The 23,626-nt window shown below is 40.7% G+C and overlaps 1 protein-coding gene across 6 annotated transcripts in view; it reads right to left on the bottom strand.

Moving 5' to 3' along the window:
• Window positions 1-23,626, bottom strand: part of LOC106569851 (A-kinase anchor protein 9) — a 158,787-nt gene that overhangs the window by 126,980 nt on the left and 8,181 nt on the right. For all 6 annotated transcript variants that reach the window (XM_045694733.2, XM_045694734.2, XM_045694738.2 and 3 more), the window contains exon 3: window positions 2,683-2,940. In XM_045694733.2, coding sequence (XP_045550689.2) covers window positions 2,683-2,940 — 258 coding nt within the window. The remainder of the gene's footprint in view (window positions 1-2,682; window positions 2,941-23,626) is intronic.

The raw sequence follows: 23,626 nt of genomic DNA, 5'->3' as shown, positions 1-23,626 counted from the left end.
AGTTCCTTTTCATTGAGGATTGAGAGAGACTTTGAAATGCTTTGATATCAGCAACAGTTTAGCCTATATTCCTTGGACTGTGCTTGTTGAATTCTGGTGATTCTAGGGAAGATAGAATAGGAAACAGCATTTTCCTATTCTAGCAACACCATATGTGACGTCTTAAGAGAAGTTTCAGATTGTTGTCATGTTTGCAACTTTGCACAAAAAATAAAACGTGTCCAAGATCATGTGGGGATTGGAGTAACTTAAAATGTATCTAAAGTATGAATAAGACAAGTGAATATGAATTTCAAAGATAGGCAAGCTGCTTATGGTGGATTTGATTGTATTAGGATGTCAGATAATCAGCAAATCTGCCTCTATTATACCACTTGTGTCAGATGGGAACCGCGGTTCATCAGTTTAAGATATGCGCCGGTGAGAGACAATACAACAGGTTAGCACTCGCACAGATCTCTGAACCAGTCTGCCTATACAAGTGCCTTGGAGGGGAACACTTTGAAGCTGGTGTTTCCACAGCAACCCCTCTCTGCAAGGGAAGTTGTATGGCTACTTAGAACGTCTCCGTGTTCATTCAATGGTGCGCCCAGGGCCAATTACAACCTTTGTCTTGGAAATGAAAACCCATTGTTGTGAGAACAAACAGACTAAAAACAAAATGGTTTTAACTAAAAGTTTGAACCATTTATCAGTCTCATTATTACAAATATGGATTCAGATAAGTCTGAACTCAACGGCATGAGTCTAAACTCATGAGCATCTTGGACCTACGAAAATTTGATCATTAATGACAGAAGTGGAAATTCATGACAAACAGTTAGGCGCGGTGCTGCTCAAAATGTCTGCATGCCTATAGAAATACAGTAGAAGAAAGTGCTGAGCTATAGCTCAAGAATACCGACCACCAAAAGAAAAGACAGGAAGCAGCCACTCTATTCAATCACCTTTGGGTCCATTTTGTGCTGCAAGGTCACAAAGCTCTCCAACAAAAGAATGAGGCGGCTTAAACTGTTTAAAGGCAATTCTGTTGCCACGGCAACCCATCATTTCCTAGTCACATTCGGTTGGCAAGGAGAGAAGAAATACTGTGTGGTTTTTCAGCAACAGAGGGAATGAAAACTATTAATGCAGTTCGTGACACAAGTAGTACAAAGGAACAGAAGGGAGGGAGAAAAGAGAGGAGTTTGCATTGTTCGGCGTAGGTGCTGAGTTGGGGGTGGCATGGTGCATACAGCCTGGTTGATGCTTGTGAATGCGCTCAAGGTTGTGAGGGGCTTGCCGATTGTCTATGAAACAGAAATTATTTCACATTGACGATGTAACGGCGAGCTGAGTTATATTAAAAATGACAGGATAAGACAGTCATTTGAAAGAGGGAGAGAATCATTGAGCAAGCTTGCAATGAAGCTTTATAAAGAAATGTCTGAAGAGATAGGAAAAGAAGTCTGAACAAAATTTTCACCAACTCCTTACCTTATCTTCTTGGTTATTATTTTGCTCAATATCTAACCAAATTTGAAAGAATACTCTAACCCAACCCTCTAGCACAATAACAATATTCACAAAAATAAAATAAATGCAGTTGGCCAGCTTTAACTCAGGTTTCAAATTCAGCAAATCAAGAGGTAACACAGCACTAACAAGGACCCTTATTGACTGCTCCACTGTTCATCCCTTTAACCCAGAGTTTCCCAAACTCGGTCCTCGGGACCCCACGGGGTGCACGTTTTGGTTTTTGCCCTAGCACTACACAGCTGATTCAAATAATCAACTAAACATCAACCTTTGATCATTTGAATCAGCTGTGTAGTGTTAGGGCAAAAATCAAAACGGTCACCCCTTAGGGTCCCGAGGAAAGAGTTTGGGAAATGCTGCTTCAATATTGCACCTTTGGAAATCGGCACTCACAAAAGTCGCTCATAGCAACGCATAGGTTGATTCCAGAGACTTATCTGAGACACTGCTCATTCTGCTCGAACGGATTCAGACAATGTCTTTGATGCAACAAAATGTGAATCCCTTATCAGGGTCCCCGGCAGTGAATATGCGTGATTACCAAAATCTTTTTATGTCATAATTGGACTGCATTTTATTATCTAATGTTCTATTCAACATTTCACATGTACATCTTAGTCATTTAGCAGATACTTTATCAAGACAAACTTACAGTAGTGAGTGCTTACATTTTCATACTTTTTTCAAGCCAATGCTTTAGAAGTAAAGAGCACATTTAGTGTTAATTCAAGTTACCATGATCTTTCACTAGATGGTCAGTATGGGACAATACAGGAAGCCACATAAATATAGGCTACTACTGCTTACAATGTATCCCTACACACATTAGGCTACTTCTCCAACATAGCATCAGCAAAAAAAGAACCTAGAACTAAAATACATGATCCATCTAATCTACGTCTTGATGAGTGGCTGATTAGCTTAATCAGTTCTCCCTTGTGAGAAATTCAGCACAGAAGACCAATTTCATTTTAATAAACTGTAATTTCAGGGCCAGGAGAAGTACCAGTTCTCATCCCTTTTCACACTACTGAGCCAAGCCAGTTTCTTCTCTAGTCTATTCAACGCAGACTCTCCAAATCAAGCAAGGTTTGCACGCTAGGAGAAGCTCAATTCAAATGGTAAATCAATGGTTAGAGATGGTACAGAAGTTTTTGGCCTTACCTCTATGGTGTATGTCTGGTCATGTTTGACCGTCTCACCACTGTGCAGGGTCCTGGCGAAGGTAAACTCTGTGGTAGGAGGGTCTTGTTCCACTCTTCCCTCCCCCCCACTCCCCTCCCCCACTGACTGATCTAACTCCTGCTCGGCCTCCCCGCTCCCCGGTCCATGTCCACCCGGGTTGTCTGTTGCTCTCTTCTTTTTCTTCTTCTGCTTCTTCTGTCTGTCGGCGTGAGCTTTTCTCTGCCGGTACTCAGCCAACTGGGGTCACACAGGGAGAGGAAAAGCAGACAACAGGCAAGGCAGGGTCAGTGAGGTTAAATACAGAGATTACAGTGTGTCTGCGCTGCTTAAGAAGCAGTCCAACAAACTTAGCTAAATTCTCGGTTTAAGGCTAGAGGCTATGCTACACTGAACACTGACTATACTACATCTAAATGCTAAGCTTTCCATTCCTTAAAAAAATGCAAACAATCAACTTCAAATGATCTTTGATGATTAGTTCAATTAGCCTTTTCTGTTAGATGAGGCCTACCAAATAATCAACTACTTTAGTTGGTGTTTCAAATGCAAAAATGTTCTGGGGAAAAAAATCTACAAGACAAAAATACCTACAGTAGTGCTACATAGCTTGGTAAAGCTCGTGTGAAACATTGCGTGTGTCCCGGCGCTAGCAACCTCGGATGCAAATGTGAATCCTTGTTGTACATAGGCCCCTAATGACCAACAGTTAGCTTCCTGTTGTGGCTACCCCTAATCTTTTAAATACCTGCTAAAAGGATTACATTTTTTAAACTCCCTATATGTCAAACATCTAATGACTTAAACGCATTGGTAATTTGGTATATGGATAAACTGCAGTTTTCACCACCAAAGCTTCCTCCATTTACAAATTGTCTCCCCTCTCCTAAATATTAGTGTGCAAAGTGATGTCTTTAGTAACAAACGGAAGAGAAACTGTTTGGATAGGAAAGGAGGATTGCATCTGGATCCATGTAAATCTCAAAGATAGCCAAACACTACTTGAGCAAATGGCGGTTGTGGGATTAGCGAAAGTCTAAAAGTTGTCCAAAATCCATCCTAATCTACCACGGCGCTCCCTTCATCGACTTTCAGACTTTCATTTCCATATCCCTTGAGGGGGCAGGCTTTCTTTGAAACGAACGTAGACGGAGGGTGTCTGGACAATCCCAAGTTAATCTGGACAAATCTGATGCTTTTAAGAAGGGTGTATTTACAAAAAGCTAGGATCACCTGACCTCGCCAGCTTTTCACAAGCTCGCACAGAGACCTGGAGAGAACATTTAGGCTGCTAGTATATTGAGATGCATCATGCCAGGCCTACTGAATTGTGGGGTATCAACAGATGAATTGCTCTTATGTTTGAATTAATGAGAAAAACATGAATTTCCATGTAATATGCCATTGTCTAACTTTACAATATGTAAACACATACCCTACATAAACAGACTACGCACAAATTAGCTTGGAGCATGTACACACACACAAACTTCCCTTGGTGTGCAGTCTGCACCCACAAACACACATTTAATTTCCCTCAGTGCACAAACAGCAGGGGTTCTGTACAGCTAATTGCCACAAGAGAATGCTGGCACTAATGACATGGATTGGACAGTAAAAGCCCTGATATCCATTATGGATAAGGGGCTGGTGACAGCCACTGAGTGGGGTGAAGTGAGTGAGCGTTAATGCAAGAGTCAGTGAACTGAATGGCCGGCTATGGGAGCTGGCTGACAGCAGGGGAGCTCAAACAGCAGGCCATTGTGGGCAGCAGGTGTGAGACAATGTATTTTAAAAAAGGACCCACTTCCAGTAGCAGGGTATCATACTAGAGCTCAATGCAGCTGAACCTAGTACATGCAGTTGGCAGGGGTCTGCAACATGTGTCCTGACCCAGGGGGCATTTTTTTGGCTCGCCTGCTTTTATGTGGCCCGCCCAACTTGTGATTCCATTTTGACAGATTAAGTTCATAATAACCCAACCTATCTATAGGCTATTATGTTTTATGACAAGTTAAAGTAGAAATTTGAATGAATTTTGGCCATTACAGAACAGGAGGCCAAGTCTCAAATAAGGCTTTTCAGTCAATCATATACTGAACAAAAATATAAAACACAGCATGTAAAGTGTTGGTTTCAGGTTTCATGAGCTGAAATAAAACATCCCAGAAATGTTCTATATGCACAAAAAGCTTATTTCTGTCAAATTATGTTAATACATTTGCAGTGGTAGACAGTACTTAAGTAAAAATACTTTAAAAAGTACTACTTAAGTAGTTTATTGGGGTATCTGTACTTTACTATTTATATATTTTACTACATTCCGAAAAGAAAATAATGTACTTTTTACTCCATACATTTTCCCTGACACCCAAAAGTACTTGTTACATTTTGAATGCTGAGCTGGACAGGAAAATGGTCCAATTCACGCACTTATCAAGAGAACATCCCTGGTCGTCCCTACTGCCTCTGATATGGCGGACTCACTAAACACAAATGCTTTGCTTGTAAATGATGTCTGAGTGTTGGAGTGTGCCCATAGCTAATCGGTGAATTAAAAATAAACAAGAAAATTGTGCCTCCTGTTTGCTTAATATTTCATTTGAAATTATTTTAAAACTTTGACTTTTGATACTTTTAGTATTTTACTTAAGTAGTATCTCACTGGGGGTCTTCCACCTTTACTTGAATAATTTTCTATTAAGATATCATTATTTTTAATCAAATATTACAATTGGTTCTTTTTCACCACTGCAAATGTGTTTACATCCCTGTTAGTGAGCATTTCCCCTTTGCCAAGATAATCCATCCACCTGACAGGTGTGGCATATCAAGAAACTGATTAAACAGCATGATCATTGCACAGGGTAAAATAAAAGGCCACTAAAATGTGCAGTTTTGTCACACAACACAATGCCACAGATGTCTCAAATTGAGCATGCAATTGGCATGAGAATGCAATTCCTGCTGACTGCAGGAATGTCCACCAGAACTGTTAATTTCTCTACCATAAGCCACTTCCAATGTCATTTTAGAGAATTTGGCAGTACGTCCAACCGCCCTAACAACTGCAGACCACATGTAACCACACCAGCTTTCACCTGCAGGTCGAGCCCTGGGACACACTATTTTTCAGATGTTGCCCTACCGGAGTTACACAGTATTATTGAGACTCACATTCATGAGCGTCACTGCTATTAGCTTCACGACTGACATTTGGACCAGCGATGTCAGCCCCATGAGCATTATGAGTCTGACAGCACAGTGGGTCGACGAGGATTTCGTACTGAGGAAAGCCGTATTGCATGCTCAAGATTGTGCTCATTTTTATCCTGCTGCGGCCATTTTCAATGGCATTTGAGAACATGTTTGAAACTTGGAAACAGGAACACTCCTAGCTCCATTCGAACAACTGACTCGAGAAATAAGCTCAACTGCGTCTGCAGCAGATACCCCCTTTCATGGCATTGAAACGCCTGCTCAACAAAACTGCTGACACAGACTGCGGTGTTAAAACTTATAAAAGTACTCGAGGCTGTGAACAACCGAGTCGGTGGCATTCTCTCTGAACCTCATACTGTGTCGCCATCATGCTCGATGCTAGGTACAATAATGAATTCCTGCTTCAGAATGAAACGACTGAACAAATGAACAACGAAACAGCACAGCAAGTAAGTGAAAGAAATAGGTTTTGATGATGTTTTACTGGTAATGGGGACATACATAAATTCCAACAAAATAACTTTTTGGTCAGTGTGTTCTGGTGTGGTGTGTGTAACCTTTATTCAACTAGGCAAAGTCAGTTAAGAACAAATTCTTATTTACAACTGACGACTTTGGGCCAATTGTGCGCCGCCCTATGGGACGCCCAATCACGGCCGGATGCGATACAGCCTGGATTCAAACCAGGGACTATGGTGACGCCTCTTGCACTGAGATGCAGTGCCTTAGAACGCTAACAATTATGTGACAGCTTAGAAAATATACAGATCATTCGGATAGTATTCAGACCTCGTGACTTTTTCCACATTTTGTTACGTTATTCTAAAATGTATTAAATAAAACATTTATCAATCTACCCCATAATGAAGTGGAAACAGATTTAGACATTTTTGCTACTTTATAACAAATTAAAAACAGAAATACCTATTTACATACAGTACCGGTCAAAAGTTAAGGGATTCAAGGGTTTTTCATTATTTTACTATTTTCTACATTGTAGAATAATAGTGAAGACATCAAAACTATGGAATAACACATATTGAATCATGTAGTAACGAAAAAAAAGTGTTAAATCTAAATATATTTTATATTTGAGATTCTTCAAATAGCCACCCTTTGCCTTGATGATAGCTTTGCATACTCTTGGCATTCTCTCAACCAGCTTCATGAGTTAGACACCTGGAATGCATTTCAATTAACAGGTGTGCCTTGTTAAAAGTTAATTTGTGGAATTTATTTCCTTAATGCATTTGAGCCAATCAGTTGTGTTGTGACAAGGTAGAGGTGGTATTCAGAAGATAGCCCAATTTGGTAAAATACCAAGTCCATATTATAGCAAGAACAGCTCAAATAAGCAAAGAGAAACGACAGTCCATCATTACTTTAAGACATGAAGATCAGTCAATGCGGAAAATTTCAAGGATTTTGAAAGTTTCTTCAAGTGCAGTCTCAAAAACCATCAAGCACTACGATGAAACTGGCTCTCATGAGGACCGCCACAAAAATGGAAGACCCAGAGTTACCTCTGCTGCAGAGGATACGTTCATTAGAGTTACCAGCCCAAATAAATGCTTCACAGAGCTCAGGTAACAGACACATCAACTGTTCAGAGACTGTGTGAATCAAGCCATCATGGTAGAATTGCTGCAAAGAAACCACTACTAAAGGACACCAATAATAAGAAAAAAACTCGCTTGGGCCAAGAAACATTAGCAATGGGCATTTGACCGGTGGAAATTTGTCCTTTGGTCTGGAGACCAAATTGGAGATTTTTGGTTCCAACCGCCATGTCTTTGTGAGACGAGGTGTGGGTGAACAGATCATCTCTGCATGTGTATTTCCCACTGTAAAGCATGGATGAGATGGTGTTATTGTGTGGGGGTGCTTTGCTGGTGACACTGACTGTTACTTTTGATTTTGACCCCCCCTTTGTTCAGGGACACATTATTCCATTTCTGTTAGTCACAGGTCTGTGGAACTTCTTCAGTTTATGTCTCAGTTGTTAGCAACAATCTGAGGCAGGCACAGCATGCAAAGTGGGTTTTGTTTTGTGTGAAAACATGGCGGAAGGCAGTGACAACGCTCAGGAGATTTGTCACCCTTCTAAGAGGACCAAATCTGAAGTGTGGTCGTATTTTGGGTTTTACAAGAGTGCTGAGGGAAACTTAATCGAAGATTGTCACCCTGTCTGCAGAACATGCAAAAAAAATAAAAATAAATGCTGCGAAAGGGGGCAACACTTAATCTCCAGTCATCTTCGTGACCACCACCCACTACTTTATAGCGAATGCAAGGTAACTTTTAGCTCAATGCATTATGTGGGGACTTGGGAATAGGGGAAAATGTCATGGTTTGTCTGTCTAACTTGCTAATAGCTTGTCAATAATGTAAAGAGAAGCCTTCAGTGTTACCTACTCTTGTAAAAACACTACACGTTGTTCTGCTGCTGTATGCGTCGTGTGTCTGCAGACTCTATACGCCCATTGCACACAATAACACGTGATGTAGTTTAGTCACCCGACCAACATATTTTGTTCATTTAAAATCCGGCAGTCGTCGACTTGGTTGTAAAAGTGTTCCAACAAGAGAAACACGATATACTCCTATACAATACTGCTGTATTTATGTCAATTGTTGGGCTCATTGCTATTACTATCACTGTCTTCTTAATTCTTAAGACTCATTTGTATTTCTGTAAATTGTGCATGGGGTCATTGCATATACTCAAATGCAACACAGAAGAGATTGTGTGTGTGAATAATAATGTAACACCAATAATAACAAACGCACAACATCAGAGTTTTTTGAGAATATGCTGGAAGAGTGGGGGATCAACAAGGAAGACCTAGTCTGCATAACCACAGACAACGCAACAAACATGATCAAGGCTTTTGACGAGTTCCCAGATCTGTGGCTTGGGCTCTTTGGCCATAATTTGAACCTGGCCATCTCAAAGGCTCTGAAAATTCAGAGAGTTGACAGAGCAGTCAAGGCCTGCTGGCATCTGGTCCAAGGCTTCTCACAGGGCTGGAAAGGAAGGAGAGAACTGAGAGAAAAGCAAGCTGCCCTCAACATGCCACAGAAGGCTCTGATCCATGATGTGGTAACCCGATGGAGATCTACACACATGATCAGTGTTTGAGCGCTTGAGCGTTTCCTCTGCCAACAGCAGCCAACAGCAGCCAGTCTGTGCGACACTGGCTGGGGAAAGAGGAACATGGCATCTGATGCCCAAGGATGCCAACATAAGTGTCATGGAGCAACTGTGCCAGCTCCTTGAACCTCTGAGCAAGTTTACAGATACACTTGCCTCAGAGACACGAGTGACACTGTCAGCCATCAAGCCTGTCCTGGACCACATCACCTGTGACGTTCTGGTGGAAAAGGATACAGAGCCATCCCTGACCAAGGGGATGAAAAGGGTAATGAGAGAAGACCTTAACAAAAGATACACAGAGAAGGCAAAGAGTGTCATGCACATGGCTTGTTTCATTGACCCCCGCTTCAAAACAAGCTTTTTAGATGAGCCTAAGCTACAAAAGTTGACACTGACAATTGTGTCCAGGAGGCCTTGAAGCTGGCAGCTGCACAAGTCAGGGAAGAACCACAAAGCACCAGCAGCACCTCCAGCGGCATCGGAAGTGAAAGACCTGGCTAGGTTGCTGAGAAAGATTACCTCATCAAGGCAGCAGAGAGGTGAAGAGGGTCAGATTCCGACCACCCCAGAAGACAGAGTGAAAGAAGAGATCAAGGTCTACCTGTCTCTGCTACCCATTCCAGCAGAAGAGGATCCACTGGTGTGGTGGAGGGGCAATGCATCAGGGCTGCCTCACCTTGCCAGGGTTGCCAGGAAGCTTTTGTGCATCCCAGCAACCAGCGTGCCATCAGAGTGTTCAGTGCCAGCGGGCACGTTGTCTCCCCTCACAGATCACTTAAACCGGACAAAGTAAATATGCTGACATTTTTACATTTCAATCTAAGTGAACAAATTTGCACCCATACAGGATGTTAGGCCAGCAGAACCTTATTTCTTTATGAAGGAGAGAACAGACATACAATCAAATGAACAGCACTGATTGTGTTTTAATTAAACACCTACACATTGGATTTGTTTACATATGGTTGTATTGTTCTTACATGCACATTGCTTTACTTACTTAAGGTTGTGTTCATTTAAACCTGCACTAGGGAAACATTTACCTCTCATGGCCACATGGTGTCATCTTTAATGTTAATGTTATTATTTTAATGTTCATGCACACAAAAAGTTCATAGTGCTGATAATTGTATTTGTTTGTTGGTGAAATGATTTCAGTGTGTGTATCAGTACTTTTTGAACATTTCCAGCACATTTTAACAATACCGCGATAATACTGATAACCATGATCATTTTGGTCACTAAAATTGTGATATGAAATTGTCCTACCGTTTCATCTCTAGACCTAACACTCTTTATACTTTTGGTTCATACAGATTATATCTTCATAAATACACACTCAGTGTCATTAGGCTAAGTGTAAACTGCAACATGCAAAAACTAGGCTTACTTTAACACATAGGGAGGCTGGGGAGTTACTGTATGTCAATAGAGTTTCAGCTAGTATTATACTTGTACTGTAGGATAATAGTTGCTAATTGAGCAACTCCAGACCTGTGGGGATTTGCACAGCAGAAACAAATTCAATTTATTTTCTCCCAGTAAATTGAAACCCTCGGAATACTTAGGCTAATGATGCTGTGTTGCCCTATTTGGCAGAGGACCATCGAGTTGGATAAGCATATGGGACTGCGGCCTACGTAGGTGAATAATGCCATCTGCAGCCTCAAAGATGGTGTAAGTGACAATGTTTTGCAAACATTCTTTATCTGGGACAAACATGTAGCCTACTTGGCAGTCAGCGAGCGTAAATCGTTGCTGCTTATTCATATAGCACTCTAAGCACTTCAAATCAAAACACTGGCTTGTTGGACGATAATTCTAGAGATTTCTGCATCAAGCATTCCACCTCATTGAGTTGTTTCACAAAGGTTAGCTAATGCAGCCACTGGCGCCATTACAAGAGAGTGATTATCTGTTCCTCAGTGTCACTGCTTATCCCCACAGATAATAACGATAGATTAACACAATTCATGGCGAAACAGCACACTGTACCATGCTAAGTTCAGTGTTTTTTGGGGGCTTTCTATTTGATCAATTATGGCACATTGAGTAATGTTTGCTGTAAGTGAGTGATTGTTCATTTAAACAGAGAGCATTCCCATTAGATAGCCTAGTGGGTACAGAAAACAAACTACTGTTAAAACATTTTTGTAACCCAATGTACAGGCACGGATTAAAAGACAATGAACAACAATCAACATAAATAACCAGATTCAATTTGGCAGTAGTGCAGTTATAGGCCTACATATGTGGGACCCTAATCACATTTGTAACACCCACCTTCATTGCCAAAACAAATACAAGAAAGACTTAACCTCTGAGCATCTAATGCTATAGCCTAAGGCTGAACAATACACGAACATGTACAAACTGGGAAAATTTCAAGGTAGCCTAACAGTTTTGTACCTCCAAATGGTCATGATTGTGTTCAGTGGTTGAACTAACGGCACTCAGCTCTGGAGTCTACAGTGATCACAATGGCCGATCTTGTATACCATTACACAAGATAGCTTGAGACCGAAATTAAATCATTAGCGGAGTGGAGGCTGATTAATTACCCAAAGGCTCTGAACGTACAATTAATATGGACTAAACAGAGTAGGACCACCGTACGGGAGAATAAAACTTGATTCAGGACAAAAGTTGTAATTGCTTGTGAGTCGGAAGTAGCACAGACCTTTTTCCTATAGGGATTGCAGGATTGACTCAAAGTGCAACCTCCAAGAGCATAAACAAAATGCCATACACCCACAATAAGCCCCCAAAGTAATAAAGTAAAGATATCCTTGTAGACATTGTAGACATTTTTATGAACAGGATTTTTTTCTGGATTAAAACGAGCCTAAAGTGGTGGGAGTGGCAGGGGGTGTGGCAATGGGCATGGTCAGCCCATCGGCGTGGCTGAATTGTCGAGACCATTTTAGAGACACCCATCTTGGCAGTTTAGAGAAATTGGAATTTTTAGGCCAATTTCCTATAATTATACAAATTTCTCCATGGAGCTGAGAGAACCTTTTGCAGTTTAATTTCCTGCAATTCTATTCATTTTGCCATGGCTAACGCTGCATTTTTTTGCAAAAACATAATAACAAAATCAATACTGATAAATTCAGTGTTGTTTTTTACTTTGAAATTATCCCTGACTGTTTAGCTTCTACATGGGTGATTAAGAATTTACAAAGATTATATTATCAAAAAAGTTAAACAAAGCGTTTTGCCATCCTAAAAATCATTATTTATTTTATATAAATGGCACTGTTTAGACTTCGGCAACCCCCCCAAAGAAACACTTAGGCAGCCTGCCTAAGGATTTGAATGGAAGAAAAATCCCTGAATAATATTAAAATCAACTAGGTCTAAACTCCATTTACGTGAACAGTCAAATAGGCTGTGTCAGAGCTTGAAAACACTATTAGTGTTGTTCCTGTGACGAGGTAAGCCACTTGCTGTTGCTGGCACAACGCCCGGACAGCTTAGAAAACAGCCATCTTGACAGCTGCTGCGATGATCAACAGTTGGCATGTCAACACAGAGACTTGAGCCAACACTTCATATACTGTTTCTTACTCAATATGTACAGTATTTAAGACATATCTCATCATAACATACAGTGCCTTCAAAGTATTCACACCCCTTGACTTTTTCCACATTGTCTTGTGTTTCATCCTGAATTTAAAATGTATTCAATTTTGATTTTGTGTCACTGGCCTATACACAATACTCAGTCATGTTAAAGTGGAATTATGGTTTTTAGAATTTTTTACAAATTAATAAAATATGAAAAGCCTGAATGTCTTGAGTCAAGTATTCAACCGCTTTGATATGGCAAGACTAAATAAGTTCAGGAGCAAGAAATTCCTTGACAATTCACAAATTGCATGGACTCACTGTGTGCAATAGTGTTTAACATGATTATTTAATGACTACCTCATCTCTGTACCCCACACATACAATTATCTGTAAGGTTCTTCAGTCAAGCTGTGAATTTCAAACACAGATTCAACCACAAATACCAGGGAGGTTAACAAATGCCTCGCAAAGAAGGGCACCTACTGGTAGATGGGTAAAAAAAAAAAGCAGACATACAATATCCCTTTGAGCATTGTGAAGTTATTACACTTTAGATGGTGTATCAATACACCCAGTCACTACAAAGATACAGGCGTCCTTCCCAACTCAGTTGCCAGAGAGGAAGGAAACCTCTCAGGGATTTCACCATGAGGCCAATGGTGACTTTAAAACAGTTACAGAGTTTAATGGCTGTAATAGGAGAGAACTGAGGACGGATCAACAACACTATAGTTACTCCAAAATACTAACCTAAATGGCAAAGTGAAAAGAAGGAAGCCTGTACAGAATAAAATATTCCAAAACATGTATCCTGTTTGCAATAAGGCACTAAAGTAAATCTGCAAAAGAATGTGGGAAAGAAATTAGCTTTATGTCCTGAATACAAAGCATTATGTTTGGGGCAAATCCAACACATCACTGAGTACCACTCTCCATATTTTCAAGCATGGTCATGGCTGTATCATGTTATGGGTATGCTTGTCATCAGCAAGGAGTAGGGAGTTTAGGATAAAAAGAAACGGAATAGAGCTAAGCACAGGCAAAATTCTAGAGGAAAACCTGGTTCAGTTCACTTTCTCTGTTCATAGGAGTAACAACATGAATTTGTGCATGAGGCAGAAATTATGGGAGAGTGGAGGGATGTTTAGGCAGACCCTGTCTGCTGCGCTCCTCCCTCCACTGAGACTGACCATCAGATCCAGGTACCGTCAGCCCAGTAAAATAAAATGCTAATTATTGCTTTCACCGAAAACATATTTTAAAATCGGACATAGCGAGTGCATAGAGGAGTTCTGTATCTATAATACTTAAAATAATTGTTATGTTTTTTGTGAACGTTTATCGTGAGTAATTTAGTAAATTCACCGGAAGTATGCTAGTTCTGAACGTCACATGCTAATGTAAAAAGCTGTTTTTTGATATAAATATGAACTTGATTGAACAAAACATGCATGTATTGTATAACATAATGTCCTAGGGTTGTCATCTGATAAAGATCATCAAAGGTTAGTGCTGCATTTAGCTGTCTTCTGGGTTTTTGTGACATTATATGCTAGCTTGAAAAATGGGTGTCTGATTATTTCTGGCTGGGTACTCTGCTGACATAATCTAATGTTTTGCTTTCGTTGTAAAGCCTTTTTGAAATCGGACAGTGTGGTTAGATTAACGAGAGTCTTGTCTTTAAAATGGTGTAAAATAGTCATATGTTTGAGAAATTGAAGTAATAGCATTTCTAAGGTATTTGAATAACGCGCCACGGGATTCCACTGGCTGTTACGTAGGTGGGACGAAATCGTCCCACTGGCCCTAGAGAAGTTAACCTCTATGGGCTAGGTGGGACGCTTGCCAGTGTAATCCTGTGGCGCGTTATTCAATTTCCTCAAAAAAGCAAAAACTTCAATTTTTCAAACATATGACTATTTTACACCACAGCAAGCGTCCCACTGGCCCAGAGAGGTTAAAATCAATACACAAGTATATATTTTTAAACCTGCATATTTAGTTAATATTGCCTGCTAACAGAAATTTATTTTAACTAGGGAAATGGTGTCACTTCTCTTGCGTTCTGTGCAACAGAGTCAGGGTATATGCAAGCAGTTTGGGCCACCTGGCTCGTTGCGAACTTTGTGAAGACTATTTATTCCTAACAAAGACAGCCAACTTCGCCAAACGGGGGATGATTTAACAAAAGTGCATTTGCGAAAAAAGCACAATCGTTGCACGAATGTAACTAACCATAAACATCAATGCCTTTCTTAAAATCAATACACAGAAGTATATGTTTTTAAAACTGCATATTTAGTCAAAAGAAATCCAGGTTAGCAGGCAATATTAAATTAGGGAAATTGTGTGACTTCTCTTGCGTTCATTGCACGCAGAGTCAGGGTATATGCAAGAGTTTGGGCCGCCTGGCTTGTTGCGAACTAATTTGCCTGAATTTTACATAATTATGACATAACATTGAAGGTTGTGCACTGTAACAGGAATATTTAGACTTATGGATGCCACCCGTTAAATAAAATACGGAACGGTTCTGTATTTCACTGAAAGAATAAACGTTTTGTTTTCGAAATGATAGTTTCTGGATTTGACCATATTAATGACCTAAGGCTCGTATTTCTGTGTGTTATGTTATAATTAAGTCTATGATTTCATATTTGATAGAGCAGTCTGACTGAGTGGTGTTAGGCAGCAGCAGGCTCGTAAGCATTCATTCAAACAGCACTTTCGTGCATTTTCCAGCAGCTCTTCGCTGTGCTTCAAGCATTGAGCTGTTTATGACTTCAAGCCTATCAACTTCCGAGATTAGGCTGGAGTAACCGATGTGAAATGGCTAGCTAGTTAGCGGGGTGCGCGCTAATAGTGTTTCAATCGGTGACGTCACTCGCTCTGAGACCTTGAAGTAGTTGTTCCCCTTGCTCTGCAAGGCCCGCGGCTTTTGTGGAGCGATGGGTAACGATGCTTCGAGGGTGGCTGTTGTCGATGTGTTCCTTGTTCGAGCCCAGGTAGGGGCGAGGAGAGGGACGGAAGCTATACTGTTACACTGGCAATACTAAAGTGCCTAGAAGAACATCCAATAGTCAAAGGTATATGAAATACAAATGGTATAGAGAGAAATAGTCCTATAATAACGACAACCTAAAACGTCTTACCTGGGAATATTGAAGACTCATGTTAACCTGTTGGGGCTAGGGGGCAGTATTTGCACGGCTGGATAAAAAAATTTACCCGATTTAATCTGGTTACTAATCCTACCCAGTAACTAGAATATGCATATACTTATTATATATGGATAGAAAACACCCTAAAGTTTCTAAAAAACTGTTTGAATGGTGTCTGTGAGTATAACAGAACTCATTTGGCAGGCAAAACCCTGAGACATTTTCTGACAGGAAGTGGATACCTGATGTGTTGTATTACCTTTAAACCTATGCCATTGAAAAACACAGGGGCTGAGGAATATTTTGGCACTTCCTATTGCTTCCACTAGATGTCACCAGCCTTTACAAAGTGTTTTGAGTCTTCTGGAGGGAGATCTGACCGAACAAGAGCCATGGAACGATGATGGCCCATTAGACACCTGGCGCGCGAGTTCATGTTGGGTACCCTCGTTCCAATACGTTATAAAAGAGAATGCATTCGTCCACCTTGAATATTATTCATGTTCTGGTTAAAAAAGGCCCTAATGATTTATGCTATACAACGTTTGACATGTTTGAACGAACGTAAATATATTTTTTCCCCTCGTTCATGAAGTGAAGTCCGGCGGGCTTAGATCATGTGCTAACAAGACGGAGATTTTTGGACATAAATGATGAGCTTTTTTGAACAAAACTACATTCGTTATGGACCTGTGATACCTGGAAGTGACATCTGATGAAGAGAATCAAAGGTAATGGATTATTTACATAGTATTTTCGATTTTAGATCTCCCCAACATGGCGGCTAGTCTGTATCGCAACGCGTATTTTTCTGGGCGCAGTGCTCAGATTATTGCAAAGTGTGATTTCCCAGTAAGGTTATTTTTAAATCTGGCAAGTTGATTGCGTTCAAGAGATGTAAATCTATAATTCTTTAAATGACAATATAATATTTTACCAATGTTTTCTAATTTTAATTATTTAATTTGTGGTGCTGACTTGAATGCCGGTTATTGGAGGGAAACGATTTCCTGAACATCAACGCCACAGTAAAACGCTGTTTTTGGATATAAATATGAACTTGATAGAACTAAAAATGCATGCATTGTCTAACACAATGACCTAGGAGTGTCATCTGTTGGAGATTGTAAAAGGTTAGTGCATAATTTTAGCTGATTTATGGTTTTGGTGACGCCTGTCTTTGAATTGGCACAACATTACACACAACTCTTGTAAATGTACTGTCCTAACATACTCTAAATTTATGCTTTCGCCGCAAAACCTTTTTGAAATCGTAAAACGTGGTTAGATTAAGGAGATTTTTATCTTTCAAAGGGTGTAAAATAGTTGTATGTTTGAAAAATTTGAATTTTGACATTTATTTGGATTCAAATTTGCCGCTCTTGAAATGCACCTGCTGTTGATGGAGTGCACCACGGGTGGGACGCTTGCGTCCCACCTAGCCCATAGAGGTTAAAAGGAACCACCAGCGTTCATATGTTCTCATGTTCCGAGCAAGCCTTTCTAATCGACCTGGCCCTGGTATCCTGGAAGGATATTGACCTCATCCCGTCAGGATGCCTGGTTATTTTTTTAAATGCCTTCCTCACCATCTTAAATAAGCATGCCCCTTTCAAGAAATGTAGAACCAGGAACTGACATAGCCCTTGGTTCTCTCCAGACCTGACTGCCCTTAACCAACACAAAAACATCCTGTGGTGTTCTGCATAAGCATCGAACAGCCCCCGTGATATACAACTTTTCAGGGAAGTTAGAAACCAATACACACAAGCAGTTAGAAATGCCAAGGCTAGTTTTTTCAAACAGAAATTTGCTTCCTGCAACTCAAACTCTAAAAAGTTCTGGGACATTGTAAAGTCCATGGAGAATAAGAACACCTCCTCCCAACTGCCCACTGCACTGAGGATAGGAAACTCTGTCACCTCTGATAAATCCACTATAACTGAGAATCTCAATAAGTATTTTTCTACGGCTGGCCATGCTTTCCACCTAACTACCCCTACTGCATTCAACAGCACTGCCCCCCCCACAGCTACTCGCCCAAGCCTCCCCCATTTCTCCTTCTCCCAAATCCATTCAGCTGATGTTCTGAAAGAGCTGCAAAATCTGGACCCCTACAAATCAGCTGGGCTTGACAATCTGGACCCTTTCTTTCTAAAATTATCTGCCGAAATTATTGCAACCCCTATTACTAGCCTGTTCAACCTCTCGTGTCGTCTGAGATTCCCATATATTGGAAAGCAGCTGCTGTCATCCCTCTCTTCAAAGGAGGTGACACTCTTGACCCAAATTGCTACAGACCTATATCCATCCTACCCTGCCTTTCTAAGGTCTTCGAAAGCCAAGTCAACAAACAGTTTACCGACCATTTCGAATCCCACCGCACCCTCTCCGCTATGCAATCTGGTTTCAGAGCTGGTAATGGGTGCACCTCAGCCACGCTCAAGGTCCTAAACGACATCGTAACCGCCATCGATAATAAACAATACTGTGCTACCGTATTCATTGACCTGGCCAAAGCTTTTGTCTCTGTTAATCACCACATCCTCATCGGCAGACTCAGTAGCCTTGGTTTCTCAAACGATTGTGTCGCCTGGTTCACCAACTACTTCTTCGATAGAGGTCAGTGTGTCAAATCGGAGGGCCTGCTGTCCGGACCTCTGGCAGTCTCTATGGGGGTACCACAGGGTTCAATTCTTGGGCCAACTCTTTTCTCTGTATACATCAATGATGTCGCTCTTGCTGCTGGTTAATCTCTGATCCACCTCTACGCAGACGACACCATTCTGTATACTTCTGGCCCTTCTTTGGACACTGTGTTAACAACCCTCCAGACGAGCTTCAATGCCATACAACTCTCCTTCCGTGGTCTCCAACTGCTCCTAAATACAAGTAAAACTAAATGCATGGTCTTCAACCGATCGCTGCCTGCACCTGCCCGCCTGTCCAGCATCACTTCTCTGGACGGTTCTGACTTGTGAATTTGTGGACAACTACAAATACCTAGGTGTCTGGTTAGACTGTAAACTCTCCTTCTAGACTCACATCAATGATCTCCAATCCAAAATTAAATCTAGAATTGGCTTCCTATTTCGCAACAAAGCATCCTTCACTCATGCTGCCAAACATACCATCGTAAAACTGACCATCCTACCAATCCTCGACTTCGGCGATGTCATTTACAAAATAGCTTCCAATACCCTACTCAACAAGCTGGATGCAGTCTATCACAGTGCCATCCGTTTTGTCACCAAAGCCCCATATACTACCCACCACTGCGACCTGTACGCTCTCGTTGGCTGGCCCTCGCTTCATACTCGTCGCCAAACCCACAGGCTCCAGGTCATCTACAAGACCCTGCTAGGTAAAGTCCCCCCTTATCTCCGCTCACTGGTCACCATAGCAGCACCCACCTGTAGCACGCGCTCCAGCAGGTATATCTCTGGTCACCCCTAAAGCCAACTCCTCCTTTGGACGTCTCTCCTTCCAGTTCTCTGCTGCCAATGACTGGAACGAACTACAAAAATCTCTGAAACTGGAAACACTTATCTCCCTCACTAGCTTTAAGCACCAGCTATCAGAGCAGCTCCCAGATCACTGCACATAGCCCATCTATAATTTAGCCCAAACTACTACCTCTTCCCCTACTGTATTTATTTATTTTATTTATTTTGCTCCTTTGCACCATATTATTAATATTTTAACTTTGAACTTTCTTCAAATTACAAATCTACCATTCCAGTGTTTAACTTGCTATACTTTACTTTGCCACCATGGACTTTTTTGCCTTTACGTCCCTTATCTCACATCATTTGCTCACATTGTATATAGTCTTATTTTTTTTCTACTGTATCATTGATTGTATGTTGTTTTACTCCATGTGTAACTGTGTTTTTGTATGTTGTCTAACTGCTTTGCTTTATCTTGGCCAGGTCGCAATTGTAAATGAGAACTTGTTCTCAACTTACCTACCTGGTTAAATAAAGGTGAAATAAATAAATAAATAAATAAAAAAGGAACTTAAACGTTAGGTTTTTTTACATGGCACATATTGCACTTTTACTTTCTTCTCCAACACTGTTTTTGCATTATTTAAACCAAATTGAACATGTTTCATTATTTATTTGAAGCTAAATAGATTTTATTGATGTATTATTATAATATTAAGTTAAAATAAGTGTTCATTCAGTATTGTTGTAATTGTCATTATTACAAATAAATAAATTAATTAAAAAAAATATATATATATATATATATATATATATAAATAAATAAATAAATAGGGCGATTAATCAGTATCGGCTTTTTTGGGTCCTCCAATATATCGGTATTGGCGTTGAAAAATCATAATCGGTCGTCCTCTAGTGTTTAGAGCATGAGTGGTTATTAGTAGATGCATTTGTTTTGAGATCAAAGCAAGAGCTGCATGTAGCCACATGTGAAAATTTGTTTCATATCCTTTGCTAGTTAGTGAGCGATTAGTCCAGTTATAGGTCATTTGTAGTCAGCAATAGGGGAGTGATTGCTTCCTACAAGAGCACAACATGGATACATTTCTATCTTATTTTTGTTTTAAAGGGACAGTGTTGTACTTTGAGATAGATTATTCAAGCCTAAGTAGCCAACAGGCAGAATCATTTGTATTTTTGTAAAGTAGTTTCTTGCATCAAACAACATTTTCAGTCACCTCCTTGTCTGAAGGTCAAGTGGCTAAACAGGTTAATGTCAAGCCCTGCATGTTTTTTTTCTTCCAAAAGTCTCATGGAATGTAGACCTACATTGAACACCACACATTGGCTGCTACTGTAGACTGAATGATAGAACAGCTAGTACAATGTTAAAATGTTATGGGATGCATTTTCTCCATTGTTTCTTTATGGTAGGCCACTTTGATAGGCCTACATTATGATCAAATAGCCACAGTAGCCTACATGGGCACTGTTAAAACTGTACCTTAAAGCGGGTACGCTTGACACAATTTTCACAACGTTCAAGTTTGCGCTCAGAAGATCTGAAATTTGCTCAGTGCCCCAAAAAATAATTGAGGGAACATTGCCCACAGCTGTAATCGCTGCCAACGGTGATTCGAACGTCTATTGACTCAGGGGTGTTAATACTTATATAGATAGTCTGTATTTCATTATCAATAAGTTTGCCAGAATTTCTAAAATCATGTTTTCACTTTGTGATTATGGTAGTGCTGAGCAATTAACAAAAAAAACAAAAAAAGTGTTGAGGGTGTTCGGTTATTAAACAACTTACTGACCGACATTGGTTCTATTACTTGTATTCCATTTCGTTCCTTTTTTTGAGCCCAACGAGCCATTTCCCTAGAGAGAATTCAAATATTTCACGACACAAATCAAGAACTATGTGGGATGATGGGCTGAAGGGAGTTGGAGTTTTCATTACGCAAATGTTCAAACTAGTTCAGCTCAGTATCGTGGCAATTAACTATAATCCCATAATCCACTGAACCATTTTTTTTTGGCTTCGACGAAGATGGATCAGAGAGGAAGAGGTGAAGCGAGAGGTTTCACTCTTGCCTGAAACTGTTCAAAATAAGCCCAATGTGCTTCTATGGGCTTATTTTGGACCTACAGTGAGGGGAAAAAAGTATTTGATCCCGTGCTGATTTTGTACGTTTGCTCACTGACAAAGAAATGATCAGTCTATAATTTTAATGGTAGGTTTATTTGAACAGTGAGAGACAGAATTACATTAAAATCCAGAATAACCCATGTCAAAAATGTTATAAATTGATTTGCATTTCAATGAGGGAAATAAGTATTTGACCCCTCTCAATCAGAAAGATTTCTGTCTCTCAGGTGTCTTTTATACAGGTAACGAGCTGAGATTAGGAGCACACTCTTAAAGGGAGTGCTCCTAACCGCAGCTTGTTACCTGTATAAAAGACACCTGTCCACAGAAGCAATCAATCAGTCAGATACCAAACTCTCCATGGCTAAAACCAAAGAACTCTCCAAGGATGTCAGGGACAAGATTGTAGACCTACACAAGGCTGGAATGGGCTACAAGACCATCGCCAAGCAGCTTGGTGAGAAGGTGACAACAGTTGGTGCGATTATTCGCAAATGGAAGAAACACAAAAGAACTGTCAATCTCCCTCGGCCATGCAAGATCTCACCTCGTGGAGTTGCAATGATCATGAGAATGGTGAGGAATCAGCCCAGAACTACACAGGAGGATCTAGTCAATAATCTCAAGGCAGCTGGGACCATAGTCACCAAGAAAACAATTGGTAACACACTACGCCGTGAAGCACTGGGCAGCGCCCGCAAGGTCCCCCTGCTCAAGAAAGCACATATACATGCCCGTCTGAAGTTTGCCAATGAACATCAATGATTCAGAGGACAACTGGGTGAAAGTGTTGTGGTCAGATGACACCAAAATGGAGCTCTTTGGCATCAACTCAAATCGCCGTGTTTGGAAAAGGAGGAATGCTGCCTATGACCCCAAGAACACCATCTCCACCATCAAACATGGAGGTGGAAACATTATGCTTTGGGGGTGTTTTTCTGCTAAGGGGACAGGACAACTTCACCGCATCAAAGGGACGATGGACGGGGCCATGTACCGTCAAATCTTGGGTGAGAACCTCCTTCCCTCAGCCAGGGCATTGAAAATGGGTTGTGGATGGGTATTCCAGCATGACAATGACCCAAAACACACGGCCAAGGCAACAAAGGAGTGGCTCAAGAAGAAGCACATTAAGGTCCTGGAGTGGCCTAGCCAGTCTCCAGACCTTAATCCCATAGAAAATCTGTGGAGGGAGCTGAAGGTTCGAGTTGCCAAACGTCAGCCTTGAAACCTTAATGACTTGGAGAAGATCTACAAAGACGAGTGGGACAAAATCCCTCCTGAGATGTGTGCAAATCTGGTGGCCAACTACAAAAAACGTCTGACCTCTGTGATTGCCAACAAGGGTTTTGCCACCAAGTACTAAGTCATGTTTTGCAGAGGGGTCAAATAATTATTTCCCTCATTAAAATGCAAATCATTTTATAACATTTTTGACATGCGTTTATCTGTATTTTTTTGTTGTTATTCTGTCTCTCACTGTTCAAATAAACCTACCATTAAAATTATAGACTGATCATTTCTTTGTCAGTGGGCAAACGTACAAAATCAGCAGGGGACCAAATACTTTTTTCCCTCACTGTAAGCTTGTCGCCTGCCTTCCGCCTTTGGGACAACAACTCCCATTGTTAGGGGGGAGACATGAGCATCTCGTCATTAAATATAGATCTCTGGACGAATACACTTTTACGTCTGCTACGTTAAGTTAGATACACACCGACCACATGAGAGAGGAATGTACACAACGACCAGAGGGACAGAGACAGTTTGTTAAAGTATGCCTTATCTAAGAATTAGTAAAATGATTTTGTCAGACAGCTCTGCAGTATAGGCTACTAAGGTAGGCTAGCTAAATAGGATGACTAAAGACAGTACAGTATGGGAAGCACAGAGATAACTAGGGATGCACCGATATGACATATCTGGCCCATACCGATATTTTCCTTGACAAAAAAAAGAACATATTTAACATATTTAAACCAATATTTAAAATGCATGCGGCCTTTAAGCATTCTACTACAGTTAAATAGTTAACACACACACGGACGCAGCGGTCTAACCTCTCTGGGCTAGGCGGGACGAATTCGTCCCACCTACGCAACAGCCAGCTGAATCCCGTGGCGCGATTTTCAAATACCTTAGAAATGCTATTACTTCAATTTCTCAAACATATGACTATTTTACAGCATTTTAAAGACAAGACTCTCGTTAA

The sequence above is a fragment of the Salmo salar genome, chromosome 14 (assembly GCF_965601325.2).
Source record: "Salmo salar chromosome 14, fSalSal1, whole genome shotgun sequence".
NCBI classification, from domain to species: Eukaryota; Metazoa; Chordata; class Actinopteri; order Salmoniformes; family Salmonidae; genus Salmo; species Salmo salar.
This window is presented reverse-complemented; position numbering and strand designations above follow the sequence as displayed.